The 24,751-nt window shown below is 36.5% G+C and overlaps 1 protein-coding gene across 1 annotated transcript; it reads left to right on the top strand.

The window, feature by feature from the left end:
* Positions 1-7,668: 7,668 nt before the first annotated feature.
* Positions 7,669-8,539, top strand: LOC142170445 (uncharacterized). The gene is made up of 3 exons (XM_075232357.1): positions 7,669-7,938; positions 8,015-8,098; positions 8,252-8,539. The coding sequence occupies exons 1-3, from the start codon at positions 7,669-7,671 to the stop codon at positions 8,537-8,539; spliced, it is 642 nt and encodes a 213-aa protein (XP_075088458.1).
* Positions 8,540-24,751: the final 16,212 nt, after the last annotated feature.

Genomic DNA, 24,751 nt, shown 5'->3' with positions numbered 1-24,751 from the left:
AACCAATTAATTCTATATAATTATTATCTTAGTAATAAAATAGAGAAAAACTAAGTAAAAAATTATAACTAAAGTCGATAATATTGGGCGGACTCCTTTAATTTTCTTGTTCTTAGTTATAGATTTATAACCGTTCATGGAATTAAAATCAATCAGTTATATATGCATTTTAACTATCGTACTTAAAAAAAAAAGTAGAGAAAGATTTTTCGTAAAAATGATTTTTGATTCTTTAAGTATACAATAATATGTCCATTATCTTTTAATCAAACTATCCTTCTATAAAATTTATTGCCAAAATATAAATATGCATTCTAATAAATATTACAATTAGACATAAATTATCCCAATATCCATAACTTTTATACCTTTTTAACTCACATCAAACTTTAGAAATGATTTTTAAATGACACTTAACAATTGCACGTCAAATATACATAGTTTAATAATATTTATATAAATTTTTAAAAATTTATGCTTATTGATATGGGGTACATGCACAAAACGCGTACTCTAAATCTAGTCTTATATATACCGTGTACATATTAAACACAATTATTAATCCTTGCCATTTACAGCTGGTGTTCACTTGCTTTTTTAAATATGCAAATTAATCATTTTCAAGCTTCAATAATAAATAATGTTGAGAGTTAAAATAATAATATTTTGTTATCTTCTTGTCAAATCGATCTATATTCGTCTTGTGATAATTTTTTTGTTTCTGTTAATTGATTGGTTTCACTAAAATATTTTCCTTTCTAATTAAAAATCATAGTACGTGTCAACACGTTATGGTGGGACCCAAATTAAAGAAAGATACCATGAGAGACTAATCTCGGATGATACAGTTATGTCAATTTCTCTAACTTCTGTGTGAAATATTTCTACTAGGCACTAACAGACCATGGATTGCCGTAATACACCATGTTTCAACAAATTAACATAAGAAAATGAAGAGTGTCTTATTCGTCGGCGTAAAGAATTTTTACACTGCTACCATAATTTTACTTGCTTTTTTTTTAATTATGTTAATTGCTAATTCCACTTATTATATGATGTTTTATGTATTTTTTTTTATAATCGGATATAGTAAAACTTCTCTTTCAGTCTTCTTTTTCTATTTTCTTTCAAAGTTTGGAAATTAGAAAAATAGTTCAATAATTCCTAAATAAAAGTATAATGGTTTGTGCGAAGTATTCACAAGGAATGGTACAGAAAAGATTGGTCAGCACCATAAAGATTATTTTCTTGATTCACCGTTAAATTTTCTCTTAAATAGTCCAACAATGTATACTCTTAATTAGTAATTTATATCTCCCTTAAATGGAAAAAGGGAAGTATAATATAGCGTTACATTATATTATTCAGAAAAAATTGAAGGTCTACAAATTAAGGAGTTATTTTATATGATAATATATACTATAAGTATCATATTGATTTTAATTTAATTCCGTGAAATTCATACAGATTATCTTCGGCATAGTAGCAACAGGAGCCGGTACAGCATTAGGTGCAACAATGGATCTACAGAAAATTGTTTACAACGACGATAACTCAAAATATCATGATTTCCTGAACCTGATGTACATCCCATCTGCATTTGTTTGGGGTGGACTTGTGACTTCTGGAATATCTTCTATATTATCATCTTTGAGTTTCCATGTAATGAGTGAATGAACAAGAATTTGGAAACAAAATGCTTCCCATATTTGTTGTGAAAAATTCTATTTTTTAGCCGATTATTATGTTTTGCCTTAATACGGAACTAAAAAATAGCATTGAAGGGGGAGGACATGACGAGTGAGAAAATGACGAATAACAATGTTAAAATAACAATGGAAGATATCCCTGAGGAAGTGGAGTACTGAAAAACAGGGGTTGTTCATGCTATGTGCTGGGATCGAATCCCCCACAAACAGCCATTGAAGAATACTTTAAGAAAATTTGGGGAGGACTGGGAATTGAAAAAATTGCACAAGTACACAGGGGTGTATTTTTTGTCAGATTCCATACAATTGAAAGCCGAACTAAAGTAATTGAAGATGACGTCCAGATGTTCGATAAAAGAGGTGCAACAAGATTGTTTACCTCGAAAAATGCGAGTAACAATTAAAGATAATTTATGATTTTAAAGATATATGATATATTCTAATACTAGTGATTATAAAAGTAGTATTAAGCTTAAGTAAGAAAAGTTGGTGAACCAAATTAATGTTGTTGAACCAAAAGGAGCCTCGAGCTTGATTATCCTAGGGACCTCGAGGTCAGCTAAGAACAACAAAGTATGAACAATAAAGTAAAGACAATAAAGCCGAAGAACAAATGTTGAGCACGTTAAACAAGAAAAACATAGTAGAATATTCTATTGCAGTGAATAATGTGAGATGATCCTTACAAAATGATTGAGGTCCCCTTTATATAGGAGGAAAAAACCCCAATATAGTACATTCCTAATTGTAGTAAAGAATTCTATTGGTACAAGTGTACAATAACCTAGTACGGACCTGTACCATTTCATACAAATCTTATCCTTTAATTTAAGCCCTGACCCACGTGTCCTTGAGAAATTCCCACTCTTTCTTGAGTGTCTTCGAGATTGTACGGCTCTAGCTGTTGGTTGATGTTTAGCTTAAAACATATATATTTCTATGTATATCACCTCATATTTTACTTTTGTTTCGTGAATTTGGGATGTTAAATGCTATGATTTATATTAATTTAAAGTGTTTTCATGTGTAGGAATGATTCGGGAGCAATTGGGGGCGAAACGCGCAAAATTAGAGCCAAAACGAACAAAACCAAAAAAATTGGGCATTTGGGCGCCATAGGCAGCGCCTGGCACCACCTGTGGCGCTGGAAACAGAAGCTGAATTTTGGGCAGCGCCCTGGTGGGTGCCTGGCGCTGTCCAGGGCGCCGTTGACGTGATTTTTGTCCTATTTTGTCTAGGACACGGTTTATTCGTCCCTAGACCTACCCAACATGTATAAAAGAAAGACTAAGCTTATTTTTGAAGGGGGGACACCACTTTGGAGGAAAAATACACACGAGAAACATCCGGGAGCAAGAACATCTCAGATTTCTTCATCTTTTCTAGTATTTTCAATTATTCAAAACTTATGCAATTGTTTGCTAGTATCATGAGTGGCTAAAACCCCATTGTTCTGGGGTTGTGATTAAGCCATGAATATTGTTGTTTAATGTTGACTTAACCTCGATTATAATTCACTAATATATGGTTGTTTCTTCAATTCTGTGATTAATTGCTTAATTGTCTGGCCAACAATTAGGTTCTATTTACTACGTATGCTATGCTTGGGAAAGCCGTGTTTAGATTAGAGAAGAATTGAAGAGAGCATGATCTTAACCCTTAGGGGGCGGATTTGTGGTTAGGATAGAAATATACCTAGTCACCATGCTTAATTAAATATCGTAATTTTAATGTGTTCTTAATAGATTGATTCCATAGAAATATAGACGTTAATCTATTTTGAATAGGCGAGTAGTATTTTGGGAGAAGGCTATAAGAGAAATTATCGATTAATTAGCAACCATGAGTGAATTGTATGAGAGGGAGAGTTAACTAGAACACAATAGGATTGGTGAATCGATCACAACCCTGAAATATTTGTCTTTATTGAATACATAACAATCATTCTACTGCTTGATAATTTAGTTATTACTTAGAATTGTAGTTTAGTATAATTAAACTCTTGAACTTGAATAACCATATTGGTGAGTTAGTGAGCAATTGATATAAGTCTCTGTGGGTTCGACACTCGACTTAACATTTTATTACTTGTACGATCACGTATACTTGCGTGTGCGTTTGGGAGCAACAAGTTTTTGGCGCAGTTGCCGGGGACTTAAAAATTAGCTACTTTGCTGACTTAAGCTTTTATTAGTTATTTGTTCAAATTTTAATTTTCAGTTTACCTTGTTTGTGTTAACACATGCTCTTCTCTTGAATGCGGAGGAGTAAAAGCGCAAACAATCTCCTTCCTCTTGATTCTGAAATTGAACGGACGCTTCACAAAGTGAGGAGAAAGGTCGAAGCTAGAACTAGAATAGAAAAAGAGTTGGACATCGTAGTTCAACCACAACAAATAGAGATGACAGGTAATGTAGAGTGTGCGGTGATAGAAGACGCAAGGCCCAATCTTGCTAATATGACTCAGGCTATTGTGAAGCCTAAGATCACAGGGCATTTTGAACTCAAACAGTACATGGTATAGCTGATTTAGTCCACAGGGCAATATGTGGGTCTATCTCATGAAGATCCGCAGAGGCACATTCAGAATTTCTTGGAAATTACGGATACCTACAATTATCCGAACATTTTCAAGGACTATGTTAGGCTGAAACCTTTTCCCTTTTCACTGCTGGGAGAAGCTAAGGAATTGTTACAGAAAGAGCCCGAGAACTCAATCCATACTTAGGATGATCTAGAAAGGAAATTCTTAATCAAGTTTTTCCCCACCAAGAAGATAAAGTCATTGAGGAGTCAAATTCTTGGGTTCGAACAACGGGAAGGCAAAACACTTCGTCAAGCTTGGGAAAGATACAAGAAGCTACTCAGAGATTGCCCGCACCATTGTCAGACTGATGAGGTATTGGGACACACTTTTGTTGGCGGGCTAGATGAGACCTCAAAGATGAACTTGATTCAGCTTGTAGGGGTAGTTGCATGGCAAAACCGTATAGTGAAATCCAACTCTTGCTAAATAACTTCACTGCTAATGATCATAACTAGCAAGGAGATGGGGATTCACGCAAGGCAATTAAACAAAAAGTAGCCAGGTTGATTGAGCTTGATGACTTCTCGGCCATGAGAGCTGATATAGCGAAATTGGCAAACTAGGTGAATAGAATGACAATGCAACAGATGGGAACACTTACAACCCAAATTGGAAGAATCATCCCAACTTCTCATGGGGTGGAAATCAGCCGAATCTGACTCATTATAGACCCCAAGGAAACTTCAATCAACCGCAGAAGCCACCTCAACAGGTAGAAGAGAATACGAATGATTTGTTGAAGAAGTTATTGCTTGACAATCAACAGCTCAGGACCGATTTCAAAAATTTGGAGCGCCAAATGGGACAGCTTGCCAGCGCTTAAAACACTAGACCCGTTGGAGCTCTTCCAAGTGACACTGAAGCTAATCCTAAGGCATCCCTTAATGCCGTGTCGTTGAGGAATGAGAGACAATTAGAAGAGGTTTAGTCGAAAAAGAGCAAATATATGAATATTAATGAGAGGCCAGCCATTATAGAATCAACATCAGAAAAATCTAAGGCGTCCGAGAAGCCAGCTGGAGAGGCAGTGGATGAGCAACTCCCACCAGTGGTTGCAAGGCCACCACCTCCATTCCCTTAAAGATTGCAAAAAGTAAAAGATAACGCCGCATATAAAAAGTTTCTAGATATTTTGAAGCAGGCTCAAATTAATATTCCATTGGTTGACATCATACAAGAAGTGCCCAAATATACAAAGTACATCAAGGACATAGTGGCAAATAAAAGAAGGCCAATCGAGTTCGAAACTGTGGCACTCACTGAGGAGTGTAGTTCAAGAATTCAAAGCAAGTTACCTCAGAAATTGAAGGACCCAGGTAGTTTCACTATCCAAATCTCGATTGATAAACATGCAGTTGGGCGAGCCTTATGTGATCTTGGAGCGAGCATCAATTTGATGCCGCTATCTGTGTTCAAACAATTAGGGTTGGGTGAGTCACGCCCAACAACGGTAATCTTATAGCTAGTTGATCGCTCCCTTGCTCATCCTGAAATAGAGATTGAAGATGTGCTAGTTCAAGTGGGGTCTTTTATATTCCCTGTTGATTTCATTATCTTGGACTACAAGCCTGATCAGGAAGTCCCATTTATTTTGGGGCATCCATTCCTAGCCACGTGCCGAGATATTATTGATGTTTGCGAAGAAAATATGACAATGAGAGTAGGTGATCGAGTGGAGGTATTCAATGTTTATAAAGCACTCAGGTTGCCAGCCCACTATGAAGAGTTATCCATGATCTCTGTGGTGAGAGTGATGCCACATCGTTAGTGCCTTATATGATCCCTGTAGATCCTGTTGAACGAGTGTTGATTGGGGATGAAGAAGATAGTGAAGATGAAATGATGGGAGAAATTGAGTAAGTACTGGATATGTCCTGCAGTTATGTCCATGGGTTTGAAAAATTTGAGGAGTTGGACAGGCCTGTCACTCTGACCCCTCCTAAGCCATCTATTGAAGAAGCTCTGAAGCTAGAACTTAAGCCGCTTCCAATGCATCTGCACTACGCTTATTTGGGGAACTCTAAGACATTGCCCGTGATTATCTCATCCAGCTTGACCAACACTCAAGAAGAAAAATTGCTCAGAGTACTCCGCGAGCATAAAAGGGCTATTGGGTGGACTATTGCTGACATAAAGGGAATTAGTCCATCGGTTCGCATGCATAAAATCTTCTTGGAGGATGGACACCACCATAGTGTGGAGCAGCAGAGGAGGTTAAATCCCATTATGAAAGAGGTGGTGAAAAAGGAAGTAATCAAGTTGCTCGATGCAGGTATCATTTTTCCTATCTGACAGCAATTGGGTAAGCCCAGTTCAATGTGTGCCCAAAAAGGGAGGAATGACTGTGATTGAGAATGAGCTAATTCCTACTCGCACTGTGACGGGGTGGAGAGTTTGCATTGATTATAGATGGCTCAACAAAGCAAGCCGCAAGGACCACTTCCCACTTCCATTCATTGACCAAATGCCAGACAGATTAGCCGAGCATGAATACTATTGCTTCCTTGATGGTTATTCGGGATACAATCAGATTTTTCATATTCCTAGAGGATCAAGAGAAGACCACTTTTACTTGTCCGTATGGTACTTTTGCCTTCAAGCGAATGCCGTTTGGTCTTTGCAATGCACCAGCCACTTTCCAGAGGTGCATGATGGTTATTTTCACCGATATGGGGGAAAAATTCGTGGAAGTATTTATGGATGATTTTTCAGTTTTTGGGTCTTATTATGATGATTTCTTGAGGAATTTAAGCAAGGTGCTGGCCCGTTGTAAAGAAACAAATCTGGTACTGAATTGGGAAAAGTGTCATTTTATGGTACAAGAAGGTATCGTGTTGGGTCACAGAGTATCTAGGAGCGGCATTGAAGTTGATAAGGCGAAGGTGGAGGCGGTTGAAAAATTACCTCCACCTATTTCAGTGAAGGGTGTCCGGAGTTTCTATCGACGTTTTATTAAAGATTTTTCTAAAATTGCTACTCCTTTGTGCAGGTTGCTTGAAAAAGATGTAACTTTCAACTTTGATGACACCCACCTCGAGGCATTTGAAGAACTCAAAAAGAAGTTGGTGTCTGCTCCCATTATTGTGGCACCCGATTAGTCCTTACCATTTGAACTTATGTGTGATGCAAGTGACCACGATATTGGGGCAGTGCTAGGCCAGAGAAAGGCAAGGTGTTTTATTCCATCTACTATACGAGTAAGACTCTTGATGATGCACAACTGAATTACACCACCACTAAGAAGGAGTTGTTAGCTGTTGTGTGGGCCTTTGAAAAATTTCAGGCATACTTGGTGGGAACAAAAGTCATAGTCCATACCGATCATGCAACAATCGGGTATTTGTTTACAAAAAAGAATATAAGTCTAGATTGATGCATTGGGTTTTGTTGCTGCAAGAATTTGATGTAGAAATACGAGATCGAAGGGGGACAGAGAACCAAGTAACTGACCATCTATCAAGGATGGAAAATCACGATCACGTGGAGAAGGGTGGCCAAATTAAAGAAGTGTTTCCGGATGAGCAACTTTTTGCTATAACCCAAGACCCTCCCCCATGGTACGCAGACTATATGAATTATCTTATGAGTGGGGTGCTTCCTCCTGAAATCCAATCTGAATCTAGAAAGAGATTTCTATATGATGTGAACTTCTACTACTAAGATGAGCCATATTTGTACAAGCAATATGCTGATCAGTTGATGAGGAAATGCATTCCAGAAAAAAGAGGTGGAATTAATGTTGTATGATTATCACACATCACCTTATGGGGGTCATTATGGAGGAGATAGAACAGCTACAAAGGTACTACAATCCGGTCTCTTTTGGCCAACTTTATCCAAGGATGCCCATGCATTCGTTAAGAAATGTGACCAATGTCATAGAACATGAACAATCATAAGGAGGTATGAGATGCCTTTGAATAACATTCTAGAAGTTGAGCTTTTTGATGTGTAGGGGCTAGATTTTATGGGACCATTTCCATCGTCTAGAGGAAACAAATACATTTTGCTAGCAGTTGACTATGTGTCAAAATGGGTGGAGGCAATTGTTTTGCCAACAAATGATGCCATGGTGGTAGCTGCATTTGTGAAAAAGAACATATTTTCAAGATTTGGGACTCCACGTGCCTTAATTAGTGATGAGGGGACTCATTTTTGCAATCGGTTGTTGAATAACCTTCTAACTAAATATGGAGTTCACCACAAAGTTTCTACAACATATCATCCTCAAACAAGTGGGTAAGCTAAGGTGTCAAACAGAGAGATGAAGCAGATATTAAAGAAGACGGTAAGTGTGAATAGGAAGGATTTGGCTGCAAAGTTAGATGATGCCTTATGGGCGTATAGAACTGCATATAAAACACCAATTGGGGCGTCCCCTTACAAACTTGTTTATGGGAAGGCATGTCATTTGCCCGTTGAAATGGAACACAAGGCATACTAGGCCATTACAAAGCTGAACATGGACCTTGAAGCCACGGGCGAGAAAATACTTTTGCAGTTGAATGAGTTAGATGAGTTCAAGTTGCGCTCTTATGAAAATGCTAAGCTCTATAAAGAAAAGACAAAAAGATGGCATGCCAAACATATCAAGCCGCGTCACTTCGAGCCAGGGCAACATGTATTATTATTTAATTCGAGGAAATTCTAGGCAAAGGCTATTTCCTGGAAAGCTAAAATCGAGATGATCAGGTCCATTTAAGGTGGTGAGAGTCACTCCTTATGGTGCAATCGAGCTGCGAGCTTTAAATGGTGAAAGGAAATTTGTTGTGAATGGGTATAGAGTCAAGCACTATTGGGGAGGAATGATTAATCGTGAGAAGACCAAGGTTGTACTCGCTGATGAGTAAGCGAGACTCTGCGTCGTGCCGCGACGTTGAATCAGACGCTTGTTGGGAGGCAACCCAATTTTTATTGCTTTCTTAGTTTAACTTCTTAATTTGTATTTTCTTTGTAAGAGTAGAAATGATAAGTAGGATGGTGTAGGACATGTAAATTGGGTATATAAAAGGCTCGGGGTATAGGAGTTTCTTCAAAAAAAAATTAATTAATTTTGCGAAAACAACGCCTAGGCCAGCGCCCAGCGCTGCCTGGGGCGCTGAAACCAGAAACATCAAAAACCCCAGCGCCAGGCAGGGCGCGAGGCGCCGGGCTAGCGGTGTACAGGTAAGTTTTTTTTTTCCATTTTTTTTCTTTTATTTTATTCAATAAACCATCCTATTTAACCTACCCATATACCCATTACAACTAACATTATAACCTATTCTATTACCCATACCCATCCTTAACCCAATTAAACTCAAAACCAATGCTACTTACTCTTTTTGCCTCTACTATTTCTGCCCGAATTCCTCTCTTCTTCCTCACAAAAATTTCTCCAATTTTTCTTTCTATCTTGCTCTCCTTCTCTAGTCTATAGGTATGTTCTTCTTCTTCTTCTTCTTCTTCTTCTTCTTCTTCTTCTTCTTCTTCTTCTTCTTCTTCTTCTTCTTTTCTTTATTTTTGTGTTTTAATGAGTAGATAACAATATACATCCCATTCTCAAGAGCCCTAATCCCCTAATTTTTTTTATGTAGTTCTTATGTAATTTTTATGGTGGGTGGCTTGTGTTGGTCGAAATTGTGTGTTTAATGTGTATACAGAGTTGTAAACTAGAATTCCCTCTTCTTCGTTAAAAATTGGAAGGGCCACCATATTCCACCATTGTTTAATTAGAAGCACACTCTTTATACCCGCAAGGTGTTTGTTAAAATGCTTGAATGAGGATTTTGGTGCACCGGTGAAGTCTGAGTAACCAGGTATATTTGTGTACGAATTTGGGCTAAGTGTGGGGTGTGTAGGGATGCTTTTACATGCTAGGGGGTGTGGCTTTGATGCAATACATGTTCCTACACCATCTATCTTATATATTATATGTTGTAGAATCTTGTAAATTTGACTAATTTAGTATAGTCGAGTAGTTGTGAAAGGTGCGTACCATATGCCTCTTGCTTACCTTAATGTGAATTCGCGTAGCCATGATCAATCATTATTGTGTGTAATGGGGAAGTCTTGAGTACTCATAGCTTTAGGGTGCAACACTTGTACATGTTAGATCCAAAATTGTGACATAATGTACATTGTGCCTTCGGTTTTAAGTGTGGTTTCATTTCATGACTTGCACAACAACCTTAGGCATATTTCTTGCAGTGATCTCACAGTCGTGCTTATTTGTGTTGCAGGATATTATGGCTCATGATGGTTCTAGCAAAGGCAAAGTCATTGGAAAGTCCTCCACCACTTCTCCTGCGCCCAAAAAGCGCAAGCAAGGAGAAAGCTCTTCACGGCAGTCCAAAGGAAAATAGGTCGCCGAGGGATCTCAGCAAGCGCCATTAAGGCCGAGGCCTCATTTGGATTTGGTCGATGGTGCAAATATTGCATGGCACAGGGACTTTGTGCCATCAGGATGGTACATTTCTGAGATGGGGATTAATACCACGACCTTAGAAAGAAACTTCCCGGAGGTACTTGGTGTTGATACCCAATTTTTTCTTATATATTTTAAATATGCATAAAAGCCTTTAAAATATCATATATATTCATATATAATCATGCACAAGGATTTCATTATTTTCTCCATAATTATAAGGGTTTAAATTGATTTATTTTTTCTCCATTTTTATCCATAAAATCCCCAATAATTATTTTTAAAATTATTGTTTTGATAATTCATTTATAGGATTTCTATATTTATGCCAAAATATGGCTAATATAATTTTTATATATTTTTTACAATTACATTTAGTATTTTTAAAGCTAAATTACACATAATTGCAATGTTAGCCCATTTTAAGATACAATTATATTTTATATGCATAAAATTAATCCCCATATTTTAAATTGTTAATTATGTATTTTAAATTATTTTGGCACCTTAAATTATTTTCCAGAAATTACCTATTATTTTTATAAATTAAAATAGGGAAAACTGGCTATTTAAATAACAGCCAAATTTGGCTTTCAATTATAGCCAAATCGAACCCCAATTTTCAGCCCAGTTTTACAATCAATAACCCGACCCATACCCTATTAACCCTTACCCAAACTCAGTTACCCATTTGAATCCTGATCGTTGATCTCCAGATCAACGGTCCAAATAATTCCCTTCCTTTTTTAATTCTAACCGACCCCCTAACTCTAATCATTTCTCCAATTTGCTGCCTTCAGATGCTCTCTCATCTCCACTCTTCTCTCAAACCTAACCCTAGACTCTTCCACTCACATACTTCTCCGGTCATCTCCGACGACTATCTCTTAAACCCCAAGCCTCCAATGGTCACTCCACCACCTTGCTCATCATCTCTAAGGCCCTCAAGGGTCCTAGGCCATGTGATTTGGACCTAGGGTTTCTGATTTTGTTGTTCGAGGCTTCTCTAGTGTGATTTTGGGCAAAATCACACCATGTGTGTTACGATTTGTGAAGTTACAACAGTTTCTTTCGATTTCTACTTAGGTTTCCTTTTGAAACCCGAACTCTCTTCTGAATCTCTCAGATCTATGTTATTTTCATGATTTAAGCCTATTTCCTTTATGGTTTGCTTATTCACGAGCTTTCTTCTGAAAGATCCTCTATTCTAAACCGTTTTTACTTTCTTTGAAAACTAGGGTTTTCTCGGAGTTCTTTCTATACCTGTTTCAACCGATTTCTTCATGATTAAACCTTTTTTCCTTGTTTATTTTGACCGATTTTATATTCCTACTGCTTTTAAACTTGATTCTGTTAAAATCCCTAATTTCTTAAAGATTTTTCTTTACTTGTTTCTGTGTATTAGCATGATTTTCTTTACTTGTTTCTGTGTGTTAGCATGATTTTCTTTACTCTATTTCTGTGTGTTAGCATGATTTTCTTCACTTTGGTTCCGTGTGTTAGCATGATTTTCTTTGCCTTGGCTCTGTGTGTTAGCATGATTTTCTTTGCCTTGGTCTTGTTAATATCTCGCGGTCACCATGCTTCGAATATGTTCTGCTGAATCTTTAGCCTACTTATATCACCTCTATATGATTGTGTTTGCTCATCTCTTGTTTATTTCTGCCTATATAATTGAACTTGTTTTTTGCTACTTCTGTTCATTCATCTCTATTTATATGTTGAAGTATGCAGAATCATAACTCCCCATGATTGATTCTGATTTTCTTTAACTGTTGGTAATTGAAAGATTTTCCTTCAAAGCCCTAGAATTCTACTCGTCTATTTGAATTAACTGATTTCATTATCTTATTTACTATGGTACTTTGTTTTACTTAGTCTTTCCTTAATTGGGTCTTTCTGAATTTGGTCCTAATTGACTACTTTATGCCTACTGAACCCTGGCTCCTTTCCTTATTTAATCATGCACTGATTTTTCTTCCTGCCTTATATGGTACTGAATCTTTCCGTTTGATCTTAATTCCCTTAACTTAAGGGAGTACTTCCTCGATTCTTTAATTGATTGATTCTGAGTTCCTAAATTAGTGTACTACTATGATTTTTACCTTATTCCACTACCTACTTTCAACTATAAATACTCTTAGTCTTTCACAAACAAGACACGGACACTTGGCTTTCAAAAACTCCTCTCTTATTTAAAATCTCTGTTCTTCCCTCTTCCATGTGTTATTTGGCTACTATTAGGCGGCTGCAAGCCAAGGCTAATCATCTTTGCTCTTTGGTACTTTCATTCTGCTTACTTCTATCTTCACCGGTATCTCCTAGTTTAATTTAGAAGCCTCAACAACAACATGTTTCTCTTCTTGTTTCAGTTTCTTTTATTTCTAGCCTGCTTTTACTTGTGGTTCTATTGTGAAGTTTGTAGTTAGGTATGCTAGTATGACTCCCCTCCCTTTAAATTCATGTGTTCCCTTGTGTGTGTCATGCCCCGAACCTGGGCCTGGACATAACACGATACTCGATGCCTGAATGCATGTGATCAGGTGAACCAACTGGCTGGCTGAATCAATATGTGATATCATAACATACTGAATGTGGAAGATAAACTAACACTTGCTAATATACTGAAAGTCTGAATGAAATAAATCAAAGTACAGAAATACTAATACAATTTCTGAAATGTATTTGTAGCAAATATAGCTTAACATGAAAAACTTAAGACTCTGTCTAACTGTTACTCTAGTCTATGAAGCCTCTATTGAAGTACTGAAAACACTAACTATCTATAAATACTGAAAGGCTGTAAAGTAATTATAATGCCTCAAAAGAACTGGGGATCACCAAACAGCTGATACGAGAGTCCTAGCGCTCTGAATCGTCAACCTGTAAATCATTACCTGCATTGTGAGATGCAGACCCCAGACAAAAGGGACGTCAGTACATTTGAATTGCACTGGTATGTAAAGCAACTGAAAGAAAGAACTATAACTACTGAAACTAATACTAAGCTGATAACTGAAAATTGATAATTGATAACTGAAATGATAACTATTGAAACTGAAACTAAAATGATAACTAATAGCTGATAACTGAAATGTTAACTGATAACTGATAACTGATAACTAATAACTAATAACTGAAATGATAACTGATAACTGAACTGAACAAAGGAAGTAAGGATATGAATACTCCCTCTTCTAAATGATGAACAACCTGTTCATCTGAATAATCTACAGCCTCGGGCCCAATATATATATATGTGCACATGCTACGGCCTGAAGCCCAATATATATATGTGCACATGCTACGGCCTCAGGCCCAAGTATACGTATACATAACTACGGCCTCAGGCCCAAGCATGCATAAAGCATAAACTACGGCCTCAGGCCCAAGTATGCATAAAGCATATAAACTACGACCTCAGGCCCAAATACAGGTGTTCAACATTCAGGAACTGAGAATCAAACTACAATACATGATAGTGAAATACTGAGTCACACTGAGTTACATGATACTGGAATACTGGATCACACTGAGTTATATAATACTGGAATACTGAATAGGATTAGATTGAGACATGTATTCTTGAACTAATTAAGAAAACAGAAACTTCAACTGTTTATGGCATACTGAGTAATCTATACTAAGACTTGGGGGCATCAAACCCAAGTCTATATTGAATACGCATGGAGCTCACAACGTTCAGAATGAAAGTGGTGAACGAGTTATGAAGCTAGAGAATAGAAGTTCTGCAACTCTTCAAGGAACTAGGCTTAACTATATTTCTGAGGCAATTAGTAATGTCATAAAAGAAACGTAGTGTAGGGAGGATCATTAAAATTCCCAAACATAGAGAGTTAGCCTCACATACCTTAACTTCCTGCCCTTGAGCGTAATACAACATTCGCCAACCCTTTCAACTTTAATCTATATCAATACAAGTCAAAGGGATTCTAAATTAGCAACAATACTCATGTTTTGGTCACTTAGGCATTTTATCAAACATTTGGTGGCATAAAGCTTCATAGCCCTTATTAATGGTGTCTCTACACCCAATAACCTATTTTCTTATTCCTAGATAAATTCTAAAGTCTCAACTGGTTATAATCAACATTATTCTTTATCACCCATAAGGTAATCAACACCCATAACCAATAATAACCAATCAACAACCCAAACCTATCACCGTTCATGCTTTTCTATCAAACCCATCAACTCATATCTCATGAACTAGAGTCTATAATCATTAATTCAATGATAGAATCAATTAGAGGGTGAAGATATTACCTTTTTGACGTTCAATCTCCTTGAATTCGAGTTTTGGGGTTTCTTCTCTTAACAATGATGTCCCAATCGAATATATAATGATATGGAGGGTTTACCCATGTTAATAAGATATTGGAAAATTTAAATTAACTTAGAATCACCATTAGAACTTACCTTGGATGGTGGAGGGACCCTTAAGGAGTTAGGTTTTTTGAGAATTTTAATTTCTAGAGCAAGTTTTTATGTTTTGGGGCTGTGGGGGACGAAATAGGGCTAAAACAATGACTTCCTAAGTTGGCCACCGCGTCCTAGTATGCGTGACCGTGGTCCAGACCGCGGTAAATCGCTGGAGCACTGCCTCACATCCGCGGTCGCGGTAAAACCTGGCTGAACGTGGTGGTTATGCACCATTCTGTAAAATGGGCATAACATTTTGCACAGAGATCCGTTTGGGCTCCACAATATATTGTTGGAAAGATATTTCAAAGGCCTACAACTTTTATGCTTTGAGGTTTCCCAAATTCCTTACACAGTTTCACTAAAACCTACTGGAACACGGACATTCTGCAAACTTAGTCGATTTTGTCAAATCTTATGCACCTAACTTTCCATCTTGATTTTTAAACAACTATTTTCACCCATAATCATCCCGATAGGACTTAATATATCAAAATATAACCTTACTACTCCTTTAACCCATTTATGCCTAATCCGAATGTGCGGGGTGTTACATTATCTCCCCCTTGGGATCATTCGTCCTCGAATGATTGTCTTGACTGTAACTTCTGCTAACTATGGACCTTAAACGAGTCTGGTGCAAACATGAACTTTTATTAACACTTACATACTAAACTGAATGAATACATGATTACTGAACTGTTGATATACTGAACTTAATGACTGTTGCATTGACTGAATATTGGTCTGCCATAGATACATGAATACAGAACTAACATGGGTATTCGATATTGAACTGGCACGAATATTTGAGAATTGAACTAAAATCAATATCAGAGTACTACGCTGGCATGAATATCTAAGTATTGGACTGACATGAGTAGCTGGGTATTGCACTGACTTGAATATATGAGTATTGAACTGACATGAGTATCTGAGTACTGAACTGACATGAGTATCTGAGTATGAACTGATATGAGTATTTGAGTGCTGGAAACTTGAATGTTATAACATGACAACATGAAATACGGGTTGTACCACCACTAATTCTAGTGGCAACTCCAACTCATAAGCTAATTGACCGATCCTTTGCAAGATTCTATATGGCCCAATATAGTAGGGGCTATGCTTTCCCTTCTTCCCAAATCTCATAATGCCTTTCATAGGCGAAACTTTCAGAAACACCCAATCACCAACTTGAACTAACCAATTGGCGATCTACACCTTCTCCCATACAGAGTTTCGCACGGTGCCATCTTGGTACTGAAATGGTAGGTGTTATTATTAGCAAGGTCAATGAGTGATATGTGATCATCCCAATTACTTTTAACATCAAGGACATATCCTCAACTGTTTGAATAATGCGCTCTGCCTGGCTATCTTTCTGAGGATGAAAAACTTGTTCCTAATCCTTTCTGAAAGAACTTCTAAACGTTCATTTTAAACTGAGCATCACAGTCCGAAATGACGAACAATGGAGTCCCATGCAATTAGACGATTTCCTGAATGTATAACTTGGTATAATCTTCTACCGAATCTGTAGTTTTTATTGACAAGAAATGTGCTGACTTGGTAAGTCGATTTATAATCATCCAATCAAATCATGCTTTTATAATGAGCAAGATAATCCTGTTATAAGTTTCATATTTACCATCTCTATCACACCTTCATTTTACCACCCGAAAGGGTATATGAGAGTTTTTCCAATTAAAGTGACATAATTCGAAATGAGATTATTTTATTTATCAGAGTCGCCACTTGGAATAATTATTGGTGTCCCAAATCACCAGTTTTTAAATCCCAAATCGAGGAAATTCGACTTTCCTTTTGAAGTCTGCGAACCAGAAATTCTAAGTAAGGAATTCTGTTAACCCGAGAGAAGGTGTTAGGCATTCTCGGGTTCCGTGGTTCTAGAACGGTCGCTTAAACTATTACAATTGGCCTAAATATCTGATTTATTACATATTTTAACCTATGGTGCATTTTAACTGATTATCCTCTTTTAATAATTATTGTTACATATTGCAAATCACGTCACGGGAACCGTACCCACGATCTACAACATGTTCAATTTTAAAGATTAAATTGTGGTCGGGTCACATAAATGTACCCCCCGAATTTTAGTAATTAGGGGTCACAACTACGTCACGGAAATCGTACCCGTAGCTATGACAATTAAATAATTCACGCGCCTAAAGTAAACTACGAAAGGTCAAGGCATTTCTAAACTAGTTTTGTATTTATATGAGGGCCATAACTTAAAGGATTTTATTTGTATATGGCACATCCCAATTTATTTGATCTAAATTTGTGAGGGCCAAGTGTTATAGATTTAAAGCATGACACACCTCAATCTTAAAGAGTTATCACTAATTATACGAGGGCCATTTTGCTTATAGCACACCTCGAGTCTAATTTTAAAGGATGTTTGAACTAATTTTTTGAGGGACATAAATTGTAGCTTACTTAATATGGCACACCTCAAATCTAATTTTACAAAGGGGTTTATTAATTGAGAAAAGCTTAAAGGGATTTGAAATTATTGTTAGGCTAATGCTCAAACTAGACTTAGTAATTAGAAATGGCTAGTGTTGAAAGACATGGACATTTGGTTGTTTATAAAGCCCAAACTAACAGTCAACCTAATTACATTTTTAAAGAACTTATACGTCAAAACACAACAGGGGAATCGGGCTCACGTGAAACCAAGAATACTCAAGTGAATGTCAAAGAGACATTGGGCACAACTGGGCCAATGCCAAAGCCCTAGATGCGAGGTTCAGTACAGTCAAAATGAGCGAAATTACAATTCTCCATGAAAACTTGAGATAAAAAATGATTACTGCCAAACCTTGGCAAATTTAGACAAATGCAAAGCATATTCTTGATGCCTAGTCAAATTCTATAATAAAATGCATTTCTTAATGTCACAATAACTCATACACAATTATCTCATCATTTAAAATCTACTAGAATTCATGGCTTCAAACCAAACACTATCATAGTTCCAAATAAAGAATACATTTATTAGTATAAGCTCGACTCTATCCAATTCCAAACATTTGACCCACTCCAAATAACCTTAAACAAGTAGTTACTTGCCAAATTCATATATTCTACTACCCATAATAATATTTGACTTCTGATATAACCAATTTGGGACAATGTTTACGCAGTAACATGAAATCCTTCCCAAAATACACACAACATGGGCCTGGAACTCATCCTTTAGAATAACAAACCAAACCTCAAAACCATTACAAATGTTCAAATTCTCATTTCAATGAATAATAAACAATGAGCTGATTGTACTATGACTTTAAACAAGACTGTTATGCCAACTTGCTACTCTAAGCATGATTTTTGAACATATACCACAGAACAAATCCATTCACAACAAGAACACATCACAACAAACTTAAAACATGATAAAAAATGGACAAGGAAAAATGGAATCAAAACTGAATGGCCTAAGAGAGTTGTGAAAATTAAGATCCAAAAAAAAAAACATGGTTCTTATTGACTACAACAGAAAACACATCTTCCATGCAACAACATATTCAAACTTCATTTGCCACTCATGGTTCAAAAGAGTACCTGAAAATTAAAAGAGAAAATAGGGAGAATGACGAGTTAGCCACAACAACAGCAGAATCAGATCAGCAAAACAACAATACTTAGTCTCTTTAAACCACTTTTTGAAGCCAGAATGACCAGAAATTCTTGAGGAAGTTTTAAACTCTAAAGATGACAAAAGAACTCAGTCAATTTCTACTAAAGATGCAAGAAATTTTATGTGTTTTTTAGCTCAGCCATTTCTAATTTTCAGTTTTTTTCTCTTTAAATTTTCTCACTTGAAAGAGAAGGAAACATGCCTCTTATAGAGGACTTCTAGGGCAGCAGAAATGGTTCAAGTTATTTGCCAATTACCCTTTTTCAATTTTTATTCTTGCAAGCTAGTCCCCAATTTTAAATTCTGTTTGTTAAAACTAACCCCAACCCCACCTTCCTAGCAGCTTCCTATTCAGGTATACAAAATTTTTTTGTCTAAACTCCCCAAACTACCCTTTAAGACCCTATTATTTACCCTTCCTAGCTTGAGCCAAAGCAGGCTGCCTGAATCCCAAACCTGGGCCTCAACAAATGGGTTTCTAATTCTCCAAGTCTGGACTAAACCAAGAGTAGGCTTCCAAATTAAAAGAGCAATGAACCAATTAAACAACAAACCCAAAAAAGATTCGAATTCACAGCAGATAAAGAATTTGACCACTTAGAACCCAAAATAACGAAACTAGCAATGCTGATTGACTAGGATTGGCTAGAAGAAAAAGAGGAGAGAGGGAACAAACTTCCAATTTGATTAGTAGAAACAAACAAAAGGAAAGGAAAAGAAGTTAGCCTACTCAATATGAATAATAGGTAATCAACAATGACTTCAAATGAACAAACTAGAAAACAAACAAAACAAAACAAATATAAACAACAAAAAGGGAAAGAACTAATTTCATAAATTAAAACTTTTTTTTATTAAATTTTGGTCAAAAGAAAACTAATTAAAGAAGGGTAGAAGAAAGAGAAAGAGAATAGAAAATGAAACATAGAATGGGTGGAAGGAAAAACAAAAGAAAAATACCTAAATCGATCTGGTGAAACTCTGGCTACTTCGATTTGAACCCAAAATTGATGTCAACCATGTGTTCTTGTCAAGAACAAGCGGTAAACGTCAGTTTCGTGCACAATCGATCCCTTAGCTTTGCATGCCCTAGATCCGAAGTCGGGGGAGAATTTGGGGCTTCAGGGTTTCGGCCTTAGATTGAAGATTCGAATAAATGGAGAGGGATTCGAGGGAAGTTACTTCAGGATTTAGGAAGATGAGGGGCTGGGGGTTATATGGTGTAATTTTGAGGCGGATTAGAGGTGGTGCCGCCACCGGAGGGAGTGAGGATTTGAGGGCGGCGTTCTGGGGTTCTTCATTTGTCTCTGAATGTAGAGATGAATGAGAGAGATGGAAGGGGGGAGGGGATAAGGCCATTCAGACAGTTTTATATTGTCGACCCAATCAGTTCCCGACCGTCTGATGAAGTGAGATCGACGTCTCAGATTAGAGGATTGAAAAACGGGGTCGTTTGGATTAGGCTGGGGTTTGGACCGGGTTAGGGGGCGATTTGGGCCTGGAGTTCGAGCGGATTTGGGGATTGGGCTGGCTGAAATGACCCACAAATCAGCCCTTTTGATTTTTCTTTTTTCAAAATAATTTAAATCCTAAATTAACTCTTAAACTAAATTTATTCACCAAATTAAGCTAATTACTAGTCATAGTATTTACAAAAATTAAATAATTCCTAAATTAAAAGAAAAACTATAAAATTTAAAATTAAAAAGTTAAAATGCAAAATGATTTTTTTTTTGTGATTTTTCATTCTTATAGAACAACTAATTTATTAATTAACCTTAAAAATATAAAAATAAATCCTAAATGCAAATTCATTGTATTTTCATATTTTCATGAATTAAAAAGAATTAAGCATACACATAAGAAATGCAAATAATTAAGAAAATTCTACAATAATTCCTAAAATGACGAACAATTAAAAGAAAAATCTAATTCTTTGGAATTCTATAGGAGTAATTCATGTGAGGTAAAAATTACGTGCTCACAATCTCCACTCAAAATATGTGTATTCTGTGATAAAACACTAGGCTTTCTGCTGCTCAACTTTCACTTGTTGACAATTCGGACAATTAGCTACAAAGTCTGCGATGTTCTTTTTCATGTCGTTCAACCAATAAATCTCCTTGGGATCATTTTACATCTTTGGGGGACCTTGGTGGGTTGAATACCTGGAATTATGGGCTTCTAATATGATCCTCCTCTCTAAGTCTACCTATGTCTCGAACACACAGTCCATCTCGGTACCTCAAAGTATCATCATCTCCCCCTTATTCAACAGCTGTCAATTTATGCATGTAGAATCCCCTCTTTCAGCTACAACAAGTAGGGATCATCAAACTATTTCTCCTTCACTTCGACTACTAAGGGGGAACAAGTCATATTCTAGACAACAACTCTACTATCTTTGGAGTACGCAAATTGAACTCCTAGCTAGGCTAAGCAGTGAACTTCTTTCACCAGAGTTCTCTTATCTACCTCAATCATGAGTTATACTTCCCACACTTGATTATCTTCTTAAGACTTCCTAAAAACACTTATAGAATTATTGTGAACTAAGTCTTTGACATGTACTCTCAATTTTAGAGTCCCGTGCAATAGCACTACCCTCGTGACACATAAATAGGCATGATTTTATAGCTTTTCTGTGATCACTTTGTCATCAATAACTAAGCTCAGTGATCATTCTACTCACTTTGTGTTTCTTACACATGTTAGACATAATCCCTATGGTAATTATACAATCTTCCCTCATTACCGAACTGCTTTTCTTTTTCATATCTCATGCTACGGGTTTCAAATCTCTAACTGGACTTACTGAAAATTTTCACATCATCCCTTAGACCAAAGGTCTTATACTTGTGGATCCTTCTCTTTTTGTTGGAATCCAAATAACTTTCTTTATCTTCTGCAACTCTCTGCACTCTACGTCAATAACGACTTATCTTCCAACTTACTTCTGAGAAATCTTTCTTACTAGGAAAAACTAAATTATTCACTTAACGGAAAGCTAATGTATTAACAACTATCATACACATACTCTGCTCACACTGTCAATCTTGGGGATATCCTTTTTCGATAATTCTTAAATGCTATTCTTTTGTAGTTTTCTCTCTCACTGCCTAGCTGATTTTCCCCCCACTGCCACTGTACTTTGAGTTTAACTTAAACTCTTTGGGTTCTAACACATGTTCGGTATTTCAAACTGTCATCCACTCACTATAGTTAACCTGGCTAAGTGAATCAAATTGTACCTCTACTAGCTCTGCTGAAATTGCTAATTCACTGTATCAACTAAAAACTTACTTATTATTCTTTTACTAAACACCTGCTAGCATCATGTGTTCATATTCTTCTTTGAATAACTAAAGTGAAGCATAAGGTTATTCTAACTTCCCTCATCATCTGAACCTATTGTGAGGTCATATACTATCCTTTTTTTGAACTATGTACATATATCACACTTAGGGAAAGTTCATATATTTTAAACAAAATTGGAATATCTAACCCCAAACTTTCTATATACTTTAAAATCACTTCAGACTATAAACCTTTGGCCTAAACACATATTCACATCATTTGAAGGGGAACTGTCATACCTTTTATCTCACAATAATAGCCACTTCTTATAGTAACTTACTAATGTGGTACTTCTAGTTCTGATTTGTGTAAATCTAAACAACTTAAAATCATTCCCTAAAATTCAATGTTGCCTGCTCTTGGTTCTCATTTCGTACATCATATCTTCTAGCCATTTGCATGAGTTCTATGAAAAATACATCTCTAATAATAACAATCGTTTTTGACTCCTAGGTATTTTACCCTTAGGATCTTTTCAGTCCAAACTATAGTGACCAATGTTAGGGTCTGACATCTGAACTATCATCATCCAACTTGTGGCTCCATTTCCAAAAATTAAATGAAGTTGTTTCATGAGGAAAAACACATATGAATACACTACCATACACAAACTTGCCCTTCTGAGTATACCATCATCAGATAAATCACTTCATGTACCATCCGGTGAGTATCGGTCTTAATCCAGACCTAAAATATGCGAAGGTTTCTCTATAATCACTGTTACTTATATTTTCTTTGAGAACCCATATGCATCACTATATACTCACAAGTCACCAGAAATTTTGATATACTGAAAATTGGATATTTGGTAAACATATAGCTGAATACTGGCGTACTGAATAATCATATTGCTAACTGAAAGATTGTATAACCGATAACTGAGGTAAACTGATAACCATAAGACATGATAACTGCTTTTGTACTTTTTGATAAGATTATTCTCTAATTTGTACTACTATCCATTGCATCCCACTTTTAACATCCTCTAAAGTCTTATATTTACCAACCTTAACTCCATGATTATACCCCAATGGGAAAATATCCTCTCTAGGACCTTACGTTTCTCCTACATGTTGCTTGGGAATCCAATACATTTGGAATTCGATAGGAAGAGATGGTTACCTTTTGCTATAAGCTTCATGGCACGATCTAAAGTGGAAAGAAGTGAGACAATCCTGGATGTCTTGGTAGTTAACCGTTTATATGAGTGGCCGACACACACATATAAAGGAAACTCCACTGGACGCGGCTTCATAGACTTCCTAGGACTCTTGAACCTAGTGCTCTGATACCAAGCTTTGTCACGCCCCGAACCTGGGCCTGGACGTAACACGACACTCGGTGCCTGACTACATATGACCGAGCGAACCAACTGGATGGCTGAATCAACATGTGATATCATAACATACTGAATGTGAAAGATAAACTCACACTAGCTGAATGATATAAATTAAAGTACGGAAATACTAATACAATTTCTAAAACGTATTTGTAGCAAATATAGCTTAACATGAAAAACTTGAGACTCTGTCTAACTATTACTCTAGTCTATGAAGCCTCTATTGAAGTACTGAAAATACTAACTATATGTAAATACTGAAAGGCTATAAAGTAATGATAATACCCCGAAAGAACTGGGGATCACCAAACAGCTGATACGAGAGCCCTAACACTCTAAATCGTCAACCTATAAATCATTACCTGCATTGTGAGATGCATGCCCCGAGCAAAAGGGACGTCAGTACATTTGAATTGCACTGGTTTGTAAAGCAACTAAAAGAAAGAACAATAACTGTTGAAACTAATACTAAGCTGATAACTAAGAATTGATAATTGATAACTGAAATGATAACTATTGAAACTGAAACTGAAATGATAACTGATAGCTGATAACTAAAATATTAACTGATAACTGAAATGATAACTAATAACTAATAACTGAAATGATAACTGATAACTGAACTGAACAAAGGAAGTAAGGATATGAATACTCCCTCTTCTAAATGATGAACAACCTGTTCATCTGAATAAGCTACAGCCTCAGGCCCAATATATATATGTGCACATGCTACGGCCTCAAGCTCAATATATATATGTGCACATACTATGGCCTCAGGCCCAAGTATACGTATACATAAATACGGCCTCAGGCCCAAAAATGCATAAAGCATAAACTACGGCCTCAAGCCCAAACATGCATAAAACATAAACTACGGCCTCAGGCCCAAGTATGCATAAAGCATATAAACTACGACCTCAGGCCCAAATACAGGTGTTCAACATTCAGGAACTGAGAATCAAACTGCAATACATGATAGTGAAATACTGAGTCACATTGAGTTACATGATACTGGAATACTGGATCACACTGAGTTATATAATACTGGAATACTGAATAGGATTAGATTGAGACATGTATTCTTGAACTCATTATGAAAACTGAAACATCAACTGTTTATGGCATACTTAGTAATCTATACTAAGATTTGGGGGCATCAAACCCAAGTCTATATTGAATACGCACAGAGCTCACAACGTTCAGAATGAAAGTGGTGAACGAGTTATGAAGCTAGAGA

This window comes from Nicotiana tabacum, chromosome 16 (genome assembly GCF_000715075.1).
Source record: "Nicotiana tabacum cultivar K326 chromosome 16, ASM71507v2, whole genome shotgun sequence".
Taxonomy (NCBI): Eukaryota; Viridiplantae; Streptophyta; class Magnoliopsida; order Solanales; family Solanaceae; genus Nicotiana; species Nicotiana tabacum.
This window is presented reverse-complemented; position numbering and strand designations above follow the sequence as displayed.